Source organism: Falco rusticolus, chromosome 7 (genome assembly GCF_015220075.1).
Source record: "Falco rusticolus isolate bFalRus1 chromosome 7, bFalRus1.pri, whole genome shotgun sequence".
Taxonomy (NCBI): Eukaryota; Metazoa; Chordata; class Aves; order Falconiformes; family Falconidae; genus Falco; species Falco rusticolus.
In genome coordinates this window covers 71,931,464-71,952,480 of record NC_051193.1, presented here as the reverse complement: position 1 = coordinate 71,952,480, position 21,017 = coordinate 71,931,464, and the positions used below count along the sequence as shown (strand labels likewise).

The 21,017-nt window shown below is 45.5% G+C and overlaps 1 protein-coding gene across 3 annotated transcripts in view; it reads right to left on the bottom strand.

Moving 5' to 3' along the window:
• Window positions 1-1,723: 1,723 nt before the first annotated feature.
• ITPKA (inositol-trisphosphate 3-kinase A) overlaps window positions 1,724-21,017 on the bottom strand; it is a 38,223-nt gene continuing 18,929 nt past the window's right edge. The window contains exons 2-8 of one of the 3 annotated variants that reach the window (XR_005105232.1): window positions 14,753-14,849; window positions 12,379-12,592; window positions 10,185-10,389; window positions 5,498-5,599; window positions 4,466-4,537; window positions 3,026-3,611; window positions 1,724-2,924 (exon numbers count right to left, since the gene is read on the bottom strand). Coding sequence is in view for 2 of the 3 variants with exons in the window: in XM_037394114.1 (XP_037250011.1) it covers window positions 3,408-3,611; window positions 4,466-4,537; window positions 5,498-5,599; window positions 10,185-10,389; window positions 12,379-12,592; window positions 14,753-14,849 (894 nt within the window). In the remaining variant the exon portion in view is untranslated. Of the gene's footprint in view, window positions 3,612-4,465; window positions 4,538-5,497; window positions 5,600-10,184; window positions 10,390-12,378; window positions 12,593-14,752; window positions 14,850-21,017 lie in introns of all 3 variants that reach the window. The other 2 variants (XM_037394114.1, XM_037394115.1) reach the window with 2 other exon arrangements.

Sequence of the window (21,017 nt, the reverse complement as noted above, 5' to 3'; positions counted from 1 at the left end):
AAGGAGAGGAGTCCTACTGCTAGACTCTCACAGAAACGCAGCAGCTACAGCAGTAAGCATCGCTGCATCTAGTGAGTTTAAAGACCTTGGTGCCTAAGTCCGAGGTTAGCTGTTCAGCACCAAACGCCTCTGGGCCAGCATATCTCACCACACTGTGGCAACACGTGCTCTCAGTGTCTCTGGAGCGAGGGAGTATGCCAGCAGAGGCATTACCAAGCGTGCATTACTTGTATGTGAACAAGTACCTTGGTGAGCATGCATCAGCTCTGTGTCACATGCCTGTGCAAAGGCGTCACCGACACTCTGGTAAGCAGAAGCTTATTCAAGGTGGCTCGGGCCACAGCAAGAGAAGGCGGCGCGGCTTCCTCACACCAGCAAGTCGGCGCCCAAGGCCGTGCGGTGCGAGTCAGGTCTGGGAGTGCCCCTGCGGCAGCCTGCCCGCGCCCCCAGCCCAGCCCCCCAGCCCCGGGGCACGGCTGCAGGCTGCTAACTGAGAGCCGCCGCCTCTTCTCCTTTCCCGTAGCAGCGGCAGGAGAGCATGGCTTCTGCCTTCCCAGGCCCTTAGCAAGCCGAAGGCCCTTTCAAAGCTGACGTGCTAGAACTATTCATCAGCTAGAATGAATTTCCAAACCAGGGTCCGCTATAGCAGAAGTGGGGCTGTTTCCCCCCCGACCTTTTCAGCTACTGCAGAGGAATGGCTCACGCTCCACGCTCTCCCCCAAGACCACACACTGCAAACCACCCAGGTGCCAGCAGCAGCTGGGGTTTTGAAGCTGCAAGCACTCCTTTAGAGTGCACCAGGCATTCTAAAAGTCTGTCTCAAACTCTCAACTGACATTTGATCATCAACCTTTACTCTCTAAATCTCTCTTCTAGAAAAATGTTACGCTGGTGCAAAAGATTCACATATGTGGCAATAGAAGAAAGAAATTGAATTCTGAAGATTAATTAGGCAAACCACTAATGCATTCTATCACCTTAACAGTCTCATTCCTAACTTTTCTAATTTAATTTTTTATTATGGTAGAGACTGCTTGCAATTGCAGTCTCACAGAAAAGGTATTGTTATTAAAGCCCCCCCGTGAGATCTTACCGACCTCCTATCCTCCTTAAGCACTGCTAACCGATGGCTTACCTGATGGCTGCAGGAAAGGAGGAAGAGAGGGTTTTGTTTGGTTGGGCTTTTTTAAAATTGTATGAAATTCACTGCAGATTAATTCATCATCTCATAGCAGTTCAAAAATTAGGAGGCATCTGGAATGATAATATCTGTGCTTTCTGTTGAAGGCTTGCTGTCATTTCAAAAGAAAAAATAGTATAAACCCTCTGGAACACCCAAGTGGAAAATTCATTAATGATGTACTATAATGAAAATAAAACTGAAAGGGACTCTGGGAGGCCACAGAAGAAGTCTGAATTTGCAGTGAACTGCAAAAAATAATTACCAGTTTCAAACAACTTCTGTTTTAGGACAAAATGTTCCCACACGTCATTACTTCCTACAGAATACCCACTCTATGTCATCTAATTTTTAGGTCACAACTGATCTTGAATTTTTAATAGTGCTGTTTTGTTTAGAGGTGATGAAAAAAGTCATTAAATCTGACTGATCTCTTAGTACAGTAGTGTGTTATTGAAAGTAACTCCTTTTAGAAATGATTTCAGGCTCTTCAATTCTAATTACAAACGTTATAGATACATTTCATTCCAGAGCTGGACTCTACAGTCTTTTTTTTTTTTCTCATGATCACAATTATTACTGAAATAACAGTTTTCCAAAGCATGGAGTCACCTTCATATATCCTAAAGTTCTCAGAATCTCTCCCGAGCACAGGACACCAGCAAAGGACAGCAATTTCCGACCAACATGTGCTACTAGCTCTAAATGTTGGAAAAGCCATTAACAATCAAATAATAATACAAGCCTTGTCCTCATTTTGAAAATTGCATCATCACATTATTGATGTTAAAACCTGGAATGTGAGTGAACATGTGACTACTGATAGTATTTATGCGGCTAGTATTTAAAGAACTGTTCAAGCGACTAGAGGCAGCCAACAGAGAAAGTATGTGAAGCCATTACAAGAAATCACTTCAGTCTTTCTTGATTTTAACCTAAACACTGTGAATCTTCTGTGGCTGTGCCTGGGTCACAGCAAAGGAAGCACGAACCACAGATGGTCTGTGATTCCAGACAGCAACTAGGCAATGTGCTGTATTGACATTCCTTCCCCCAGACCGCCCTGAGTTAACAGCTGACACCCTGGTGGAAGGATGCCTGGGAATTATCTCATCATTAGTGTAATGCTGTGAATGCAGACACATTACCTTTCCGATCGCTGTGTCACTCTATATGCTTAAGTAAGTGGCAGCATCGTATCTGGGCAGGAACATGGCCAAGTAGTCATGTGCATTAGGAGACAGTCAAACCGTGATCTTAAGAGATCACACTGTTTGCTGGCTACTAGTGCGTGCGTGTGTGTGCGCATGTGTACAGGGGTTTTACCTTTAAAAATAAACAAGCCTTGGAAAAACCCCCTAGTTCCCTGGTCTGTGTGCAAAAGAGTCCATTACCGATTCTCAGAACTGCAGTTCAGCTGTCAGCGGCCAAATTTGCCAGGCAAGCCAGGCACTTTCCTAACAGCCCATGCAGTCTGAAAGTCAAATGTTTTTGGAGACAATAGGCTGCTATTCTCTCCCTAGAGTATTTGTAATCTCCTGAGAGGCTACATAAAAAGCAAAGGCTGTTCTTGGATAGAAGTGAATCGAGGCTAGGGCAGGGAAGAGGAGGAATAGTCAGTAGCAGTTACCACATCCAGCCACCACAAACTCCTGCCTCCCTTTGCTCCAGGCTTCTTGTGATCATCACCCATTTCCACCTTGTGCACACTGCAACGCAATGCAGCAGAAGTTGTTGGTCCAACCTATAGTGTACACAGGAGGGACGGGACTTTGAATTAGAGGGTAAAAAACACTCTTGCTGGTTTGAAAACTATGCAGTTCCCTGAAAAATGGTTATTCCTACCCTGAATCTCCAAGCACTTGCTCTGGTTCACTAAGAGGTAATCCGGAGTCCCATCTGTTTTCCAGAAATCAGAATTGTTCTGGTTTACCATACAGACCTCTTGACTCATGCTGGTGTGATTCCTGAGTATGGAGTTCTTTGTTCTCTGAGGACCAGTCTGAAGTTAGGCTGGTGCAATACAGACCAGTCTGGAGTTATTTAGGTTCACAGAGGGCCAATGCAAAGTCATTTTGATCACTAACTGCTGGGTTCTGGATGCAGCTCCCTCTGCACCAATGACCTCAGGAGTACGGAAGGGAGTTAAAGGTTTCCTTCTTACTGAGTGATCCCAGTAGAGCAGAAAGTTACAGAGAAGCCCTGCAAGTTTTGTGCCGTTCTCAACTCATCTTTCAGTGATGCTTTCCAAGATGCCAATCAAATTGTCCAACCCCAACAAGTACCCATCCTCCCTGTTGCCTTCTTGCCAGGGGATCCTGTGATCCAGTGTCTGCCCATCGGGGAGAAGGGTGGTCTTTCCAAAATCGATCAGCCACACATTGGCATTCCCACTGCCATCATGTACAAAAAGTAGTGAACTTCCAACGACCTGGAAGACAGATCGAGACGATGTGGTTAAATACACATCTTTAGCTCTCCTCTATCACTTAACACTTCCCAATAAGATGACCTTCTCACCTGTGACCCAACAGACTTTTGGGCTGTGCTTACACACAGACAATTTACATGCCCCATTTGACAGTTATATCAATCAGTAACGTGTAAATGGGCATGTAGAGGGGGAAAGGGATCCAGAAGACCAAAAGGAAGAAGAGCAGTTCTCCAGCTCACTTGGCAGCAGGTCTCAATTTGAGCAAATCAGCCAAAGCCAGTGACTACTTTCAAAGAAAGACCATGACTCATGATTAACCAAAATGCCACTAGTGACATGAGGAAATCAACAGGGTAAAATAAAATGCCTGGTCTCAAAATCTTCAGCTGTAACAAGCAGAACTTACAATGCTACGGATGCCTCCTCCACAGCAAAGCGTAAAAGGAGAACTTACAGAGCAGAATTATACAGTAAATCCAGTATTATAAAGCCTTTGTTGTCAAACTGCAACTGAATGCTACTGTACCAAATGCAAGCTTCCACACTACCATTCCTCTGTAAAGACTCCCACTGGAACACCCCAAGATTAGAGAAACTGCAGGAAACTGGTAGTAATAAACCATTCCCTGCAGCGGTGAGACCTGTAGGTGCTGGGATGTTATAAAGATGGAAGGACTTATTATTCCTCAACTGTTTTAATCTTCTGTATTGTTGTGATGGAGGCTTTAGGGTATCTGTGTTGGTAACATATATATAGTTTTCTTCTACTAATACAGCAGGCTAATCCAAAGTACATCTGAATGACCAAAGCAAGCAGCAATGCACCTCACAGTATTACACTCACTGCTCACCTCATGTCGCTTGAAGAAGTCTGAGGATTCAAGGATGACATGAATTTCCTGCAGACGCTTGAGGTATTTTTTCTGGAGGAAGGAAAAAACAACCCATAAACATTTAAGTAAAGAATGGATAGAGATACTCTGTTTACAAGAGTTAATATAGTGAAGAGATCATGTTAATTTTAGGCTAGAGGTGCTTCAAAACAACAGGTTCATCACTTGAAAGTCAATCTGAAAATACACTTGAATAGGCTTTCATAGCAGATGAACAGACTGGAGTTCCTCTGCTGCGTGGCTCAGGCCAAGCACACTTCTGTCCTGCTTGGATGTACTGAGAATTTCTGCATCCCTCTTTTTTTTTTTCTCTTCTTTTTAATAAAGACAAAAAATCTCAAGCAATTAAAAATCTTTCACTTCTCCACAGTGAAAAGACAATGAAATTTTACACACATTTTTAATGCTGCCCTGTGTTACCAAGCGCGCTCCTCCTGGAGGGCTAATCTGCCTTCATAACGCCTTCGGCACTGCAGCCAAACACTGTGGCACCCTGAGCAGTTCCAAAGACAAGACACGTTATGCCACCCGCCACACGGCAGCGGTTATGCCCGCGGAGCAGCACACCGGAGTGGCCCTTTGGGGCCAGTCTCGTGCCTAGGAGCACAGCCAGCACCAGCCTCACCTCCTGCCCCTGTGCTCTGGTTTTATCCCCTCCAGCCTGAACTCCCAAATCACAAGTTTTCCTGCCAGCACAATCCTTGCTCAGACATCATCACCACCCTTCTGAGGCATCTAATATTCATGGTCAAAGCTGATGGCAAGCCGTAAGTTAGCTTGACTGATGTCTTGCTAGCATGAGGAGCTCAGCTGGCCGCTTCCCACAGCCCACCTAGTCCCCATGTCCACTCCCATCTGCCGAGAGGGACTGGAAGTCAAAACCATTTTCTTCCTTGGTAGTTTAATTCATTTTTCTTGTGCCAGAGGAAGCATGGCCCTGAAGCAAGTTCATTGGGTCAAAGATAGTTAACCCAAAGAGCTCAGACTCACCAGAATAGTTGTGTTGCCCTCAATGAATTCCACAAAAACCTGTAGAACTTGCTCCTGTGTCTTTGTAGTTTTGAAGTTTGTGTTACATGTTCCATCCGCCTTCTGCACAAAACCACACAAAGATAAAGATGATTTATACTACACACACGTATCACTCCCCTCATCAGTCAATCCTCTTGAACCATCAGCAGCTCAGCTCTTGCTAACCAGATGAAAGTGAGCAACTGAACAGGAAGAGAGCAGATAAACCAAGCAAGGAGTGGAGGAGACAAGATACCGGAGCTGACTGGATACCTTTAAATGGCACTCCATTTCCTGTCAAGTGCAGTTAAAAAAAAAAACCCACACAAACAACAACTCACAGTATTACCAGCTTGCAGGAGGGTTTTCTCACATGAGTACTAGCAGCGCAAAGTTCAACGGGGCAAACCACAGCGACCTCTTCGGCTGCCCTCTTGCCCAGCCTGGTGTAGTCTAACCCTGGCTGGGGCAGTAAGGGGCCATTTTCAAACCCAATTTTACTAGTCCTTTTTGTTTGTTTGTGTTTGGTTTGGTTTTTCAATGGGGAAATCAAAGATTGTGGTTAAGACTCAGTCCCAAATATACATTTGCAAATTAGCATGACCCAGAAGTCACAGAACGGAGAGCTAGCTGCAGGCAGGAACAACTTGGGATTTGCAATACTAGCAGTGACAAAGCAGGTACGTGAATTTTGGCAAAAGACAGTGTGGGCATGCTTGTGTCCAACTAGATCCTGGAGAAATACAGAGTGGTTTTGCGCTAACAGTAAGGCTCAGTACAAAAGCATCCTGCTGCTGAAGAAACAAGTCTATGTGCTGGTAGTGACCAGTTTGTACCCGTGGAGCTACAAGTAAACAAGAGCAGTACGTGAATCGGAGATATCTGTCAACATAGACTACACGAATATGCATTTCTCCAAGAATATCCCTGTTGCTTCAAGAATCACAAATATGAGCTGTTAGCACACGCATGTAAAATACAGCAATTCTTGCAGCTGGTAGCCTGTATCCACTAAAAGCCTGCAGGATTATCAAACCATATTCTTCTCCATTTTATCAGTCCAACCAAATCCCTCATTTCCATTACAAAAGTAAATCAACAGGTCATCAAACTGTGTTCCCTCCTACTTGTTAAAAGTCACTGCACCAAAACCGGGTAAATTCAGCTCTGGTCTCTGCAGGTGAACACTATTTACTCCATAGCAGAGCTCAGCTCCTAGTATATACACAAAAAAAACCCAATAATGCTAAATTTCCAGATTTATCATGCAAAAGAATGAACTGACTGAATGGCAAAGCCATGCAGAACAGCCTCCCACCTACCAGATTTTCTAGCAGCAGAATAAACAGAATTTTATTCCAAGGCTGTGGGCCAGATACAAGTGTGGCATGTCAGCCTGATGAGATGTGTAAGTTATGCAAAAAAAGTTCAGCAGGTAGGCAGTGCAAGTTAGGAGCCATCTGATCTGGTGCGTTATAATACTCAACAGCACACAGAAAGCTGGCACTTAATCTGACGCCTCGTACCTCTACACTGGAGTAAGGTCGTCTTAAAAATGACTCCCCGTGCCCCAAATCCCAGAGCAAAGTCTGGAATAGCTTCTGTATGTTCCCTTTTCATCCTTTTTTGTCTGGACAGACTAGTCGCTTGCTTCTCTGTTGTTTAGAAACACTTCTGTGATTTTGATCCTTTGCAGTGGTTGGCAGGAAAAATAACTGCTGCCTGCCTTTACCTGCTGTAAACAACATCCAGATTTTGAATGGCACCATCCCTCGTATTCTGGACCAGGTCCCTGCAACAACTCTGGAGGCACCTGATCCCCACGAGGCGCTTGCCCACCTCACTCCAAAGGCGTACCTTTGTCAAGGCCTCCACGTACCTTCCTGCACAGCAGGGCAGCCTGTTGCACGGTGTGGCTGGCGGGCCACGTGCACCACTTCTCATCAGATGTGGCCATGACATAGCTAGCGGGAGGGCAGGTTTGGTGGCTCTGGAGAATAGCGCTACCTATCTTAACCCGCATGGTCTTGCTCTGATTCCTCTGCAGACTTCGCCTAAAGGGTTCTGGGTTAAGGTCGTGACCTAAATGGATTCACAAAGATTTGTGAATCAAATCTGGTGTCCTCCTGGGAAAATGGCTATCCCTGATCGAGGGCTAAAGGAACGGTACACCAAAGGAAGAAGTATCTTCCCAAACTGCACAGAGATTCAGTGACAATGGGAAGCCAGAACTCCTGATTCTCAGCCCCATGCATCTGTGCTCTGCAAAACTATTACCTTAGTGCTGTGGAGACAATGTTTGTGATGCCTAGCCTTCAGCAGCCCCCTCCAGAGAGGAAACCTGCATTCCGAATCTAGCAGCCACAAGAGACAGTGTCAGGTTCTGACCACAAGGAAACCCAATGGTTCAAACTATATTTGATAAGAGGAAGAGCAACGCATCCCATAAATGAACCTGACGTGATTTCAGAGATATGGAAGCGAGGCAAGGAAAAGAGATGGATCACCTAAAGAGAAAAGGTATCCCGCTGATGAAGCAACAGTGCGTACGGTGAATCAGATCCCATTTATTGGCAGCCACTTCACAGAAGGGCTTCTATCATACCACTTCCGTTGCTTCTGCTTCTTACTCCAGGGCAGGAATATTTCTGGATGACCAAGCCCAACATACCTACGCAGGTAACTCCAGGAGTTATCAAGTGCTTTTGGGGAGAACCACCTCTTTTTCCCATCAACCACTAGCTGGCACCACTAATCCTTACAGGCTCTCCTCTAAAAATGGGGATCTCTGCAGCATGGTTTTGCTTTTCTGCAAATACGCAGAACTGGACGTACAGTTCAGCTACAGTGAAACAGCATAGGGTGTACTGACTAGCTGTTACTGCTTGAACAACTCGCTTTCTGTCACCATTTCTCCATGTAAAGAAATAAGAGAATGACACCGACATCCCTCATAACAGCACACATTTCCTGTGCTTAATCAACGATTAAGTATTTGTGTCCTGTTTTGCTCAGTTACAGCACTGTCTGGGAAATATCACGCAGTCTGTGTGCCATACGGCTCCTACCCACCTCTGATAACCAACCACAGCACAAAGAACAAGCCAGGAGGTTTTACTGGCATCCCCTGTGCTCCCTTAGCTCAGTCACTCTCCAGGACTCAACACAAATCTGTGCATCTTCTACACAGACCACCTATCTTTCCAAGAACATATGTAAAAGGTCTTGAGATCATCTGGGTTTCCGACTCCATTACACAGAGCATCCAAACACCTGTGTGGTATAGGAATAAAATAGGTATTTTGATAACATCATTAGATGGCTAAAGGGTAAGACATGAAGCATCTTGGCTGGACTGGAGCCAGATCCTCTACCGCCCAGACAGTTCCTGTATGAGAATGCCTGTATCTAGCAGCCAGGAGTGGGTGGCACAGCATACAGGGGGCCAGCACAGCATGAGCTGGAAGCCCTAGTTCCTGTATCACAGCAGGAGAATCTGTGAATGAGGAAGGGAGAAGACAACACAGGGAAGCAGAGAAGAAAGGGGTGTTTAAAGAGCCTCTGCTCATCAGCGTCACCCTCTTTTATCTCTTCTTCCTACGTGCTTAAACTAGGAAATGGAAGAAAAACTAATCCATCTCATAATTTACAATGACCTAACAAACCTAAATCAAACCTATATGCTCTGGGAACATCCTGAAATCACACAGGATAACCCATGCTAACTTCTTCATAGCTGTCCCGTCACGAGCTTCAGGTGACAAGTACTCACCCAGGGTGCAGGTGGGTTTGGGCAGCCCTCGCCACTGCTCCAGGTACACTATCTAAACCCAAGCAAACTAGTGTAAGGCTAGCTGTTACAGGCTGTGCAGGCAGCAAGCGCACTTCTGGATTCCAATAAGCGTTAACGTTCAAGTAACCGAGTCAGGTGGCTGATACTTTGAGAGCAGGTCCTAATGGGCTTCTGGGTAGGCATCTGTCATTGCCATGGGGCACAACAAATATAAAGAATTAATGGGCAGGGGAAAAAAATGGCCAAGGTTCTTCTGTGGCTGTAAGGTAGTATCCTAGGAATGACACAGGGGCACAAACTTATCCAACAAGAACAGCAGATGGACTTTGTTGACGGAGAAATTTTATTTTTGGTTGTTTTGGCTTTATTCCACTCCATCTATACTGGGTATTGTCATGTACTTAAAAGGAAAAGGGGTCTCCTTGATCCCAAGAAAATCTACGCTAATGCTTTTAACATACCTTGCAAATAAACATAACTGGAACAAAAACACTTTACTGTGATTCACTCTGAATAAATATGTATAGTTCCTGGATATAAAAAAAAGTAATTGCACGGGGAGAGGCAGTTATTTCTTCAGTTCTGAATTCTTCCTTATAAACAGTCTCATTTTCATTCTGTCTACACGGTATATGTGCTTGAGCCCTTCCTGCAGTGTCTCTGTGGTTGAACCAAGTATGGCTGATGTGCATTTGATGCTTAACTTCATCAACACTACTCTGTCATAATTAGAATGGCTGCTTTAAATTTCAGTTAGTGCATTTTCACTTAATCCTTTGGAAAAAACTGGCTACTGATGCGCACTAGCTTTTTGATTAATCAACAAATCAAACAAGTTCAGTCTCCAAGAACAGGCAGAAGTGAAACTATTACCTTAATCCCTTCAATCCTGAAGCCCAGATTGGCGCTAGAGCTGATGGTTTCCCTCCACTGCATGTATCGGGGTTTGGTGACAGCATGCTGGGCATTCTCTTCAGCTGTGGGAGCAAGAGGATCCACTTCAATCATTTTCTTGTACATGTCCTTACGCAGCTTTGGTTTCTCACGGGCCTTAGTCAACTCTTCCTCCAGGTATGTCCTGCAAAAGCAAAAATGTAAAGACTCCCCATACATTTCCTTTTACAACTTATAAACTGGCCTCAAGAAATATCAACCAGGAAAGTAAATGTTATCATTACCCCAGTTTTGTGCATGGTGAAACTAAAGGACACAGACTAATGACTGCATAGGCACACTTAGTGAACCAGCTGCAGGAACCGGCAATCGTGCCATTCACTTCTCCCAAGTAACAAGCAACAGGACAAGAGGAAATGGCCTCAAGTTGTGCCTGGAGAGGTTTAGGCTGAATATTAGGAACAAGTTCTTCACCGAAAGGGTTGTCAAGCATTGGAACAGGCTGCCCAGGGAGGTGGTTGAGTCACCACCCCTGGAGGTATTTAAAAGGCGTGTAGATGTGGCACTTGGGGACATGGTTTATCGGTGGGCTTGGCAGCCCTCAGTTAATGGTTGGACTCAATGACCTTAAAGGTCTTTTCCAACCTAAACAATCCTACGGTTCTAGGATTCACTTCTTGTTCTAACTACACCTTTACTTACTGTTACATGTTACTGTTATGTCCTGCTAACAGAATGGGAGAAAGCTGAATTCGTACTGTGCCATGCAACAGAAATGTATTTTCAGAGGACAGTTAGGAGAGATCACTTACAGTGAAGTCAGAAGCAAACAGGGCTGCCGAAGTCTTACCACCTTCTCTCTCCTCAGAAAAACCTAACATCATCATGTGTGATTTTTTAGGCCTCAGAAAGCAATTGAGGTTTTACTTAATGCATCACGGTGAAAGAGAGAATCACTCTTCTTACAGTAAAAATACAGTAAATAAAAATATAGTAAAGGAGATTACCTGGGCAGTTCCAAACCAGAAGAGGTAACCAAGAACAGGAAGGTGAAGGGTGAAAACCTCCCACATTTTGCTGTCATCACTTAACCAGTTAATCTGGTAACCATTGAAGGCACTATCCATGTTCTCTGATTCCACCGGACTCTTAAAGCTTGCACTTTGTCAGGTGCCTGGAGTGTACTTTCTTCATCACAGTGTAATAAACCAGGCTGGTGCTGAGGAGATGCTGCCACTCATTACCAGAATGTCATGTACTTTGAATAAAATGCATACTGCTGCAAATCCTTCTCCTCTTTCTTCTGGACATATCAGTGCTACACGTTTCTACTCTGACTTAGCTGCCAATTCATTTACGATTTAGCATCTACTTGAAAAGGCTGGTCTGCACTCCGGTAAGCTGAACAACTCGTTTATGACAGTAATCCTTGAGCGTCTGAGCTCGCATCCAAAAGATTACTATGACAGTTCATACAACCCTGTACTGTTACTCCAGGCTCTCAACAGACCCCTTATCTACTCGTTACACTTAGGTAACATTTTTGAGGTTTTCCTCTTAATCACAGACAAGAAGAAAATGTGAATCTGGAGCACAAGGTGCAAGCATCATGGAGATGTCAATAGGGAAAAACACAGGTCAGCCCTGAGCAGATGGTTAACTCTTTTTCTTTACAGAAGAGATCAATACCAGTGAAGACTCATTCAAGCGTTGGAAATGGGCTTTCACACTGCTGTTCAGTCATTCACATTTGCAGACGTTTGGGAAATTTACTTTTTGTGGGTTTTTTTGAATCCCTGCATACACAAAGATTAAATGAACTGGCAGGGAATGAATCATGGAGGTTTTTTCCCATGTATTATCAGGCCATCACAAAGAAACTCTGTCTTGAATCACCCCTGAAAATTTCTTCATGTGGATAGTTTTTGAGACTATAGATCAGTTAGTTTCTAGAATCCACGTACAATCAGGCAACAGGGAGACTTACTCTCCCCAGGTTGTTCAAGGTGACTGCCAACCCAATAACAGGGTGTCTGGAGTGAATCCCAGGGCTCCAAAAATGTTCCCAAACTCCTCCAGACAGAACAGGACCACATCCCCACGCACCCCACCCCACCCTACCCCCACTTCCTTCAAATGCATTTGGGTTAGCAAGCACTTTCATGTACCCTACCTGATCCCCATCTTGCAGTCCATCACACAAGGCCCTTCAAAATCAGTAAGCAGGTCATCCAGCTGAATGTAGCTCTCGCCATCTCTCTCCACCACACCATGGAAGCAAGGGACGCAGGAGCGTAGTGGGTCTTTCATCAGTCGCTCAAAACACTCCTTTTCATTCTCTGAGAAGCGTTTGAGGATCTTCCCACTATCAGCTGCCTTGAAACTCCCTAAAAAAAGAAAATCGAACACATGCTGATGAGACTGACCTGTAAAAAAGAAAAACACCTTCCCCCACCACTCCAGCTTCATCTACCTCAGCCTCATGATACCTAACTGGTATTTCCCCTGAACAGAAAAGATAACATGCTTTCCATAAAAAACAAAACACCCAGGACAAACACAGCCATTGGCAGTGAAAGTACATTTGGATACATTCCCATGTCAGAATTTATAGCTTTAAGGAGTGCAGCTGCTCCAGGCCATCTTTTTTTTTTTTTCCCCATGCTAAACTCCTTGTTAGGATATTAAACACTACTATACTTACTAAAATGCACAGGAGGAAGCCACGAGCCAGAATTCATTAATCCTCTGACAGGCTATTTTAAAGCTGCATAACACTGCCAGTCTTGGCTTTGTCCTTAATCCTCACGTAGGGTATACCTGCGGAGTGTGTACCTAGCGAGGCAGTACGGCCAGTCAGTGATCGTTAAGCAGCCACGAACAGGCCAGAAGCCAAGCACTGCCCTTTCTACACACACACACACACACACTGTGACTGCGCTCGCATGTACCTCCAGGTACTGCCTCTTCTCCAGAGCCCTTCTAATTCGCAGGTACAGCCTGCAGTGCAATTGGTTTTTTTTTACAACCCCATGTCTGAATGGTATCCAGTACAAATGACAGTCTGCACAGGCCAAGACTGGCAAGTAATTAGATTGCAGCTGTCTGGAGTCTCCTGTGCAGACACTCTCCCTGTCCTGCACCCTGCCAATAACGTCCGAGGAAAGTATGTGTTTCATTCAGAGGTACCCTTTAATCTACATGACATAAAATAGGTGCCAAAGTAGGAGCCTCATTAATCCTAGGGATAATGCTCAACATTATCACGGCAGGAACCTTCAGCTGCTGCGAACCGGTTCTTCTCTGACAAATCCTAGAACTGGCACTGCCTCAGCACAAGGGTGATGGTTGTGATGGCCCAGGTCTCAGTTTAGAAAGAACTGGTCATATCAGAGAAGAACAGCTGCAAAAAGGATGGACTAAAAGCACCACAGAAAACTATTTAAAGGAAACTGGAGCAGTGCCTCACTTCCATCAGCTTCTAGTAACCCCTTAACCTTCCTCTTCTACACAAGCCCCCAGCAGGGTTATGATTACATGACCAGTGCATCACTCCACACAGACCAAGCTAACCCCACACACGCTGTGATAAAAACTGCAATAAGACTGGGGCATCACAGCACCCTGAGTGATAGGAGTCAGGCCCACCAACACCACTGTGTAAAATACAGCTACTCCTTTTCTAGGACTAAATAAATTTCTCTGCACAGCTTTAAAGTGCACTGTATTAGCGCATTAGCATATAAAGAGGTGGTTCAGGTGCTGCATTAAAGCACGATGCAGCGTAGGTGCCTGCCCACATGTGTACTAATAAACCCCACACTACCTCTTTAGGAACAAGGGCTGCATAAGAATTAAATGAAGCAAGAGAGAAGCAAACCTGATGACTTCTCTCTGTTGGGTTTTTTTCTGCCACAGCCATGAAACAAAGCCTACATCAGGAGCACACTTACCAACTTCTACAGACATGAAGCTAGCACTAGCCAACTGAGCTGCTCCTTGCACTCACACAGTGAGCAACAACACTCAATGCAAACACCTGATCCCCGAGGCAGTTTTCACCAGATTTGTTTTCCACCCAAGGGCTTACATTCCGATGAGGGGTTTGGCATTGGTATTATGAGCACTGTCCTTGACAGGGCTGAAGTACACAAGGGTACGGACACTAACCCTTCCCACTAGGGAACTAGCATACTGACTACTCAGTCAAGGAAGACAATCCCATACCACAGCCAACAGCGAAAGGCAGACTAAGGCTTCAACTCCCCAGTCCCTCCTGTTTCCCTCTAACACACGTTCTACGTATACCACCTTACAAGGATACATGAGGAGCCAGACCCTTCCCTAGGGTCATTACCCAGCTGAATCACTCTCCCTTCCCTCTCCCCCCACAACTAAAAGAAAGATGTTCTAATTCACAGATTTATGTGCTGTTGCCTGCTTCATTTTTACATGAAGGAAGGAAATAGGGAAATGCTGAAACATTGTTTTCCCTACTGCTGCCATCCCCACTCCAGAGACAGTCAAATTGAAGATACCCATCTCACCTGTGTGCCCAGCCAGCTGCACCCACGAGTAGCGTTTCTTGAAGGGACTGATGACTGGTAAGTTAACCATGGTTTTAATTGTATGCCATGCCTTTTTCTGGAATACGAAGAAAAGAAATATTAAGTTGGGCAAGAGCTGAAATCCTGACATGCCACCAACCTACCATGTAACTTCATGCACACTGAATTGTTCCTCACTAAGTGCTCAAAGGTGGAACCACAGAACAGACACTATGATTGTCATCAGAAAAGTACACACATAAACCCAAGAATGGACCAATACTTAAATATAATGCCCTACCATTCACAAGAAAACTGCCTGCAAGAAATAAATAAATAAATAAGCCATACTGCATACACAAGCCTGTTCCTAGCCACACCTGACCCTCTGTACCTGAGTCATGCAGTATGCGGACAGCAGATGCTGAACACGTGCTTAGGCACATTTAAGCTTCCATGAGACATGAACATAAGCTGTTTGCCACTGTCAGCAATGCTTCCTTTCCCAGAGAACTTCATCGTCACCTCGTGACTAACAGCTTCCTCCGAGTCAGCAGGTGAGTCTTACTGTAACAGATGCACAGAAAATGCATCTCTAGTTGGACACGGAGCAACTGCAGGTGCCTCAGGTCCCTCAGCACCCACTGCCAGTGTGCTGCAGAATCTACTTCAGGTCGCGGATTTTCCAGCTCCCTCCCCTCTTTGCCAATCTCGTTACTTTTTAACAAAGCTGAGCATTGCTCTGACCACCTTTGGCTGCCACACAGTGCAGCTGGCTGGGTACGGCTGCTGGCAGGCAGGGAAACAGACCAGCTGCTCACAAAAATCAGCTGAGTGCTCTGTCGCAAAGGCAGAAAGGGAAAAAAGAAAAAAGAAAGAAAAAAAAAAAAGAGTAAAAACTGGAAAAGTCCTGTGCTCTGGAACTGAAACCTGCGTGGGAGAGAACCACAGCCTGCTGGCGTTCATGTTACACGCTGAGGGATCCCAAAGTGCTTCACAAACAAGGACAGCAGGCTCACGTCTTCCGTCACTAGAACATGATACCCTGGCTGGCGAAAAAAAATGGAGCTGCTCCATACCTGTGTGCAACAGCTCAGGAATGAGAGGCTTTTGCTGAGATCAAGTACAGCTGGGGACTGGGCTGCACTTACAGAAGTGCTCATCAATGGCCTAACTGGGATTCACCAAAATCAGTGGGGGGCACTGATTTCACTGAAAATGAGTTTAAGTCACTGCTCAGCACCTGAAAAATCCACCTTTAAAACAATCCTGTCTTCTGCAGCAGGGATATTGATCTGACAATTTAGGTGCTTAGCATACCAGATTTTTATTGTCTTCTACACTACACTTCTACAGAAGTGAAAAATACGAAAAAGTCAAATTGCAGACAACGGATACACAGGCAAAATGTAGCTCTCCAGATCATACTCTGACCTGATCACCCTTCCCCAAACTTGTTCACTTATACCAAGTTTTTTATAAAGTATCCTCTAGCAATGTTGGCGACTGTGCGAGGAAAGAACCCTGGGGCTATCTTAGAACTTATCAAAAGGATACATGAACTCATAGAAGCAGGTAATCTTTGTTTTAAGGATTTGTCTTGATAAGAAAGTTTTACATAATGCTGCAAATTAAACTGACATAACGATATAATCACCATATGAGCATACTTATTCCAAAATAAGACTGCTTCTTCCTACTTAACTTACTTTGGTTCTGAATGCAGTTCAAGCTGAAAAGAAATCACTCTGGGTCTGATATAAGTGTCCCATGCAGCAGTTATACTTTCAAAAACATGCTGCACCCATGAGAGGAAGCATCCAAAGAAAATCCTGGATGTTTGAGAATCATGAAGGCTCAGTTGCGCTAACTACAACTCCACAGATGTTACTAGCTCTAGCTAAACTCCAATTCCATAAATACCTTCTGCAGGTTTAAACGACCCTTTCATATTCAGTATTGTTTGCCTTAAGCCGTTCCAAACTGCAGCCTTGCAGTGCTAAACAGCACCTTGTCTCTTACACAGAGCTAGCTGCTGTTTGGTGAGGATGAGGGAGACTCTTGTACACCACTTACAAACGTCCACAGCCTCCTTCTGGAGGAAAGTGCAATGTAAATATTGTTATCCAAGTAGCAAAGGTAAATTACTTGTGTAGTCTGTTTGCCAGAGTTAACTAAGCCCTTCAGTTTACTCTGCTGTTTCTACTCCAGAAGGACACAGCCCTAAGTTATTTAAAGACCAGTTGAAAGTAAACACCATTCCAAATTAAATGACCCCTTTGAATGTAACTCGTGCCACCAAAGGTTTAGTTTCTGAAGATTCCAGCCCAGTTTTCAGGATAACACTGCTTTTCACCCATCCCTTAACCAGAAGTCACCCATCAGCCCATTACTCTCCCATAAAGATCCCATACTTGTCATAATGTCCCCGCTCCTAACAAACTGCATCCTGTCTCCCAATGACATGTCATACTGCTACACCCAGAAGTGATGAGAAGCACAGGTTTTCAAGGAATGCACATCAACTGTCAATGCCACACCACACTCCAGTGGCTTTTCCACCTCCTACCTCCCACCCAGCCCCAAAAAGCTGCAGCTTTTATTTGTACTGTGGGTGTGAAGGAGAGACAACATGCCAAATCCAGCCCCAGCTCAAGTGGACTTTGGCTGCTTGGGTTACAGCTGCCTTGGATGAGTACGTCTAAGCTACTTAACCAGTAAGCAGACACTGACAATTTTTATTTTTTTTCTTTTAAGTTATTTTAAATAATCTCTTCCCAAACCATTTTGCCCTCAAGACAGGGAAAGCGTGAGGCTCAAAGCCAGGAGGGAAAGGACAGTGTTCAGACCCGTCCCCTGGGGCATGCAGCCATCAGCAGGGGCCCAGCAGCTGCACTTCTCTCCTGCAGCTTCCAGCCTCCCGATTCACTCAACCCAGGATGCAAACTGCCAGGACGCAAACAGGGCTGCGTGCTGTTGGAGCAGTGGTGTGAGTGGGAAGATGAAAACTTTGTGTGCCTGCTGTAGGAGGAATCTTTCTCACTTCTATTTCTAAAGCAAGATCTTTTCCTCTTTGTTAGCAATGGTATTGTGTGCTTTTCAAATCACTGCTTTATGTTGCAATGGCAAAGAGGACTGCTACCACTGCCCATCCGTATCTGCAGTCTGTATCTCCCCCAGTCCTTTCTGTTTCTTCTAGATTCCTGCTCAGTCCTCCTTGATCTTTTGCTATGCCTGGGTTTCTCCAAGCCCTCCTTTCTTCTAGATTCCCAGCCAGTGCATAGGAACAAGGAAACCAGTCCAAAAAGGCCAAGAGTCAAACATGAGAAATTATTAATATTCTTAGATTGAGTATATAAATTACTCTATGTAAAGTGTAACTGACACTATATATATATATATATTTATCTCCCCAGGCAATAAGAGGTGCGGGAAGCTAGAGGAGAAAAGCTAGTTTCCTGCCAACAGGTCAGTCTGTGTGAGGGGCTGTGCCAAGGGAACCGTGTCCCTGGTAGCAAAAGAATAAAAATTCAGGGGAAGAGAAAGGGAGAACCAATTCCTGCCATGCAGCCACAAGGCACACAAAGGATTGTGGCTTGGTATCTGACATTTATCTGTGTTATCTGGATTACTCTCCTGAAGGTGAGGCACAGCACTGAAGAGCGGCACACATCCATGCAGCAGATGTGGCAGACCGGCTCCGTGTTAGCACCGGCACATGCAGACGGGATGCCAGCCAGACCAGGTATTCCCAGCCTGTTCAACCCTGGATGAAGGTAGCTGTTGCCATCATGTCTATCCATTAAGAAACAGCAAAAATGAGCAGCAGCCAAGAATCATTGTTTCTGAGAGCACAGCTCTCTGTGGGCCTTTCCTCATGATGGGAGCAGAAGTGCATACATTACTAGCAGGCAGAAGCACAGCCATGACAATCCTGCCCAGACACACCAGTAGGACTTGGCTGAGGAAAACCCATGAAACTTCATCCATTTTAAGTAGTTTTGGCTCAGACCTCACTGTCCTCAAGAATTAATCCCCAGGGAGCACCAGGCTTTCCCAAAACCCTCCCACCATTTCAGGACATGGGCTATCCTAACAGCCTAGCTCACTGAACAGATCAGTCCAGACTCCCTGAATTCCGTGGGGAGGGGTGTGTGTATATGTGTGTGCATGCGTGTTTGGTTGCTGTTGTTGTTTTACACACATATAAAACAACCAAAATCTCTCTCTCAGCATATGCTGAATCCCTCAGGGACAGGAGAGCTACTCTGACTCCTAAGGACAATGGGGAATAGGGACCTGAACCTTCCTCTGTTCTGTGAAAAAAAATCTCTCCCGTATGTGAAGGTAAAATGAAAACAAAGATCTCAGTTCTGTGAACACCCTGAACACATGTAACTACCCTTAGGTGAACACTGACAAACAGATAACATACACAGGAATTAGCAGAATTGAGTCCTAAGTGAAGTAATTACAGTAATTAAAAACACCAATCACATCTAAACTAGTAAGTATTGGGGGAGGGGGGAATAAGAAAAATCTTTTCTTCAGGGGGAAAAAAAATCCATCAATTTTAATAATCCTAGTATGTTACATGAAACTATGATGAGTTAAAGAACAAAAAGTACACCGAAATGTAACATAAATCAACAGGGTCCCTCTAAAAAATTTCATTCTTCCATCAGCAGCAGAGTGGAGGAGTAGTTTCTTGCCTGAGCTGGTAAATTTTCATGGAAATTCTGCTAATTATAGTAAACAATGTCCCTTGAATCGTTTTTCCAGGAAAATTTCAGCAGTTTCTTTATCCAAGATCCTGTTGTCTTTTTTGTGCACTAGTACAAAGCCTACGCAAGCCTACAGAGAGCTATTATGACAGCAAGAAACAAAAGGATAGTGAGAAATTTCTTTGTAATCTTTTTTTGTTTTCCCCCCTAAAAGGCTTTAAGAAAGAGTACTTAATAGTCAGTCATCATAATCTACTGTTCTCTTAAAGTCTTTACATCGTTTAGGCTAAATTCTGCCACTCGGGGACCCGGGGGCTGAAATCTGCTCTGTAACGCTGGTTGCCACCGCCTCCCTCACTCCTCGAGGGAGCAAGGCTCCTCCACGGGGCCTCGCAAGTAGCACAAAAAATGTAATTATCAAGAAGTTACTACGTGTGTTTCAAAAGGATCCTGTAAGAGCCCAAGGCCCAAAACGCAAGAGCACGGACCACCAGCTCGCACGGCCAGCGCGGCCCAGCAGCGCAAGGGAGGCGGCGGGCGGAGGGGGCGGCGCCGGCGTCCCTGGGCCGCAGCAACCCCGAGCTGCCAGCGGGAAGGGCACGGCTGGGGACCGGGAAGGGACCGGGAAGGGCACGGCTGGGGACCGCGAAGGGCCCGGCGCTGCCCTCGCCAAGCGGCCCCAGGCCAGCACCCGGCTGGGTGTCAGCTATGGCCGCCCCACGCACAGCGCCAGCCTTGCTCCAGGCTCGCCCTCCTGCTGCGAGTGCCTGTCCCCCGCCCCGTCCCCCGCTCCCCGGGGGCTCCCAGCCAGCACCCTGCCGCTGACACAGGGCACCCACAGAGCTGCCCCAGCTACCAGCGGGAGCAGCTGGCAGGGCCGAGCACTGCAATTAGCTCTCCATTAATATTTGCTCCTTCTGAACTCTCTGTATGTTTTACAGTTGTATTATTGTCTCAGTTTTACTTTTTATAGTATAGACATTTACTTAACTCAATAAAATGTCTTTAAAAACCTATGAGTTATTTTTAACTACAACATCCTTGATTGTTTTATTTACCTTAGTTTATTAAAACCAAAATACATCACCTTGAAAGCTAGTTTGTTTTCTTCATTTTTAATGCCATTTTACTCAATCATTTAATTGAATTCAGACAATGAAATTAATGTATTCAGTTTTGCTCTCCATTATCAGTATTGCATGCTGCTTTATTGTCACTTTCACCTGACATGCACGTGCAAAGGACTTAAATGTAGGTCCAAAGCTACTAACAGTGTTATTTTCATGAGCGAAGTCATGGAACCCCGACCGGCGCGGGTGGGCAGTGCCCCCCGAGCCCCCAGCCCCATCCCCCCCCGCAGGCTCTCCCCGCAGGCTGCACCATGGCCCTGCAGAAGGAGCCTCCCCAGCCGCTCTGGGCAGCCCGGCCCAGCGCCCCGCCACCCGCCAGGGACACACGTTCTCCCTCCTGCTCAGAGGGAACTGGCCGTGTGGCGGTTTGTGCCCAGTGCCCCTCGTCCCGCCGCTGGGCACCGCTGGGAA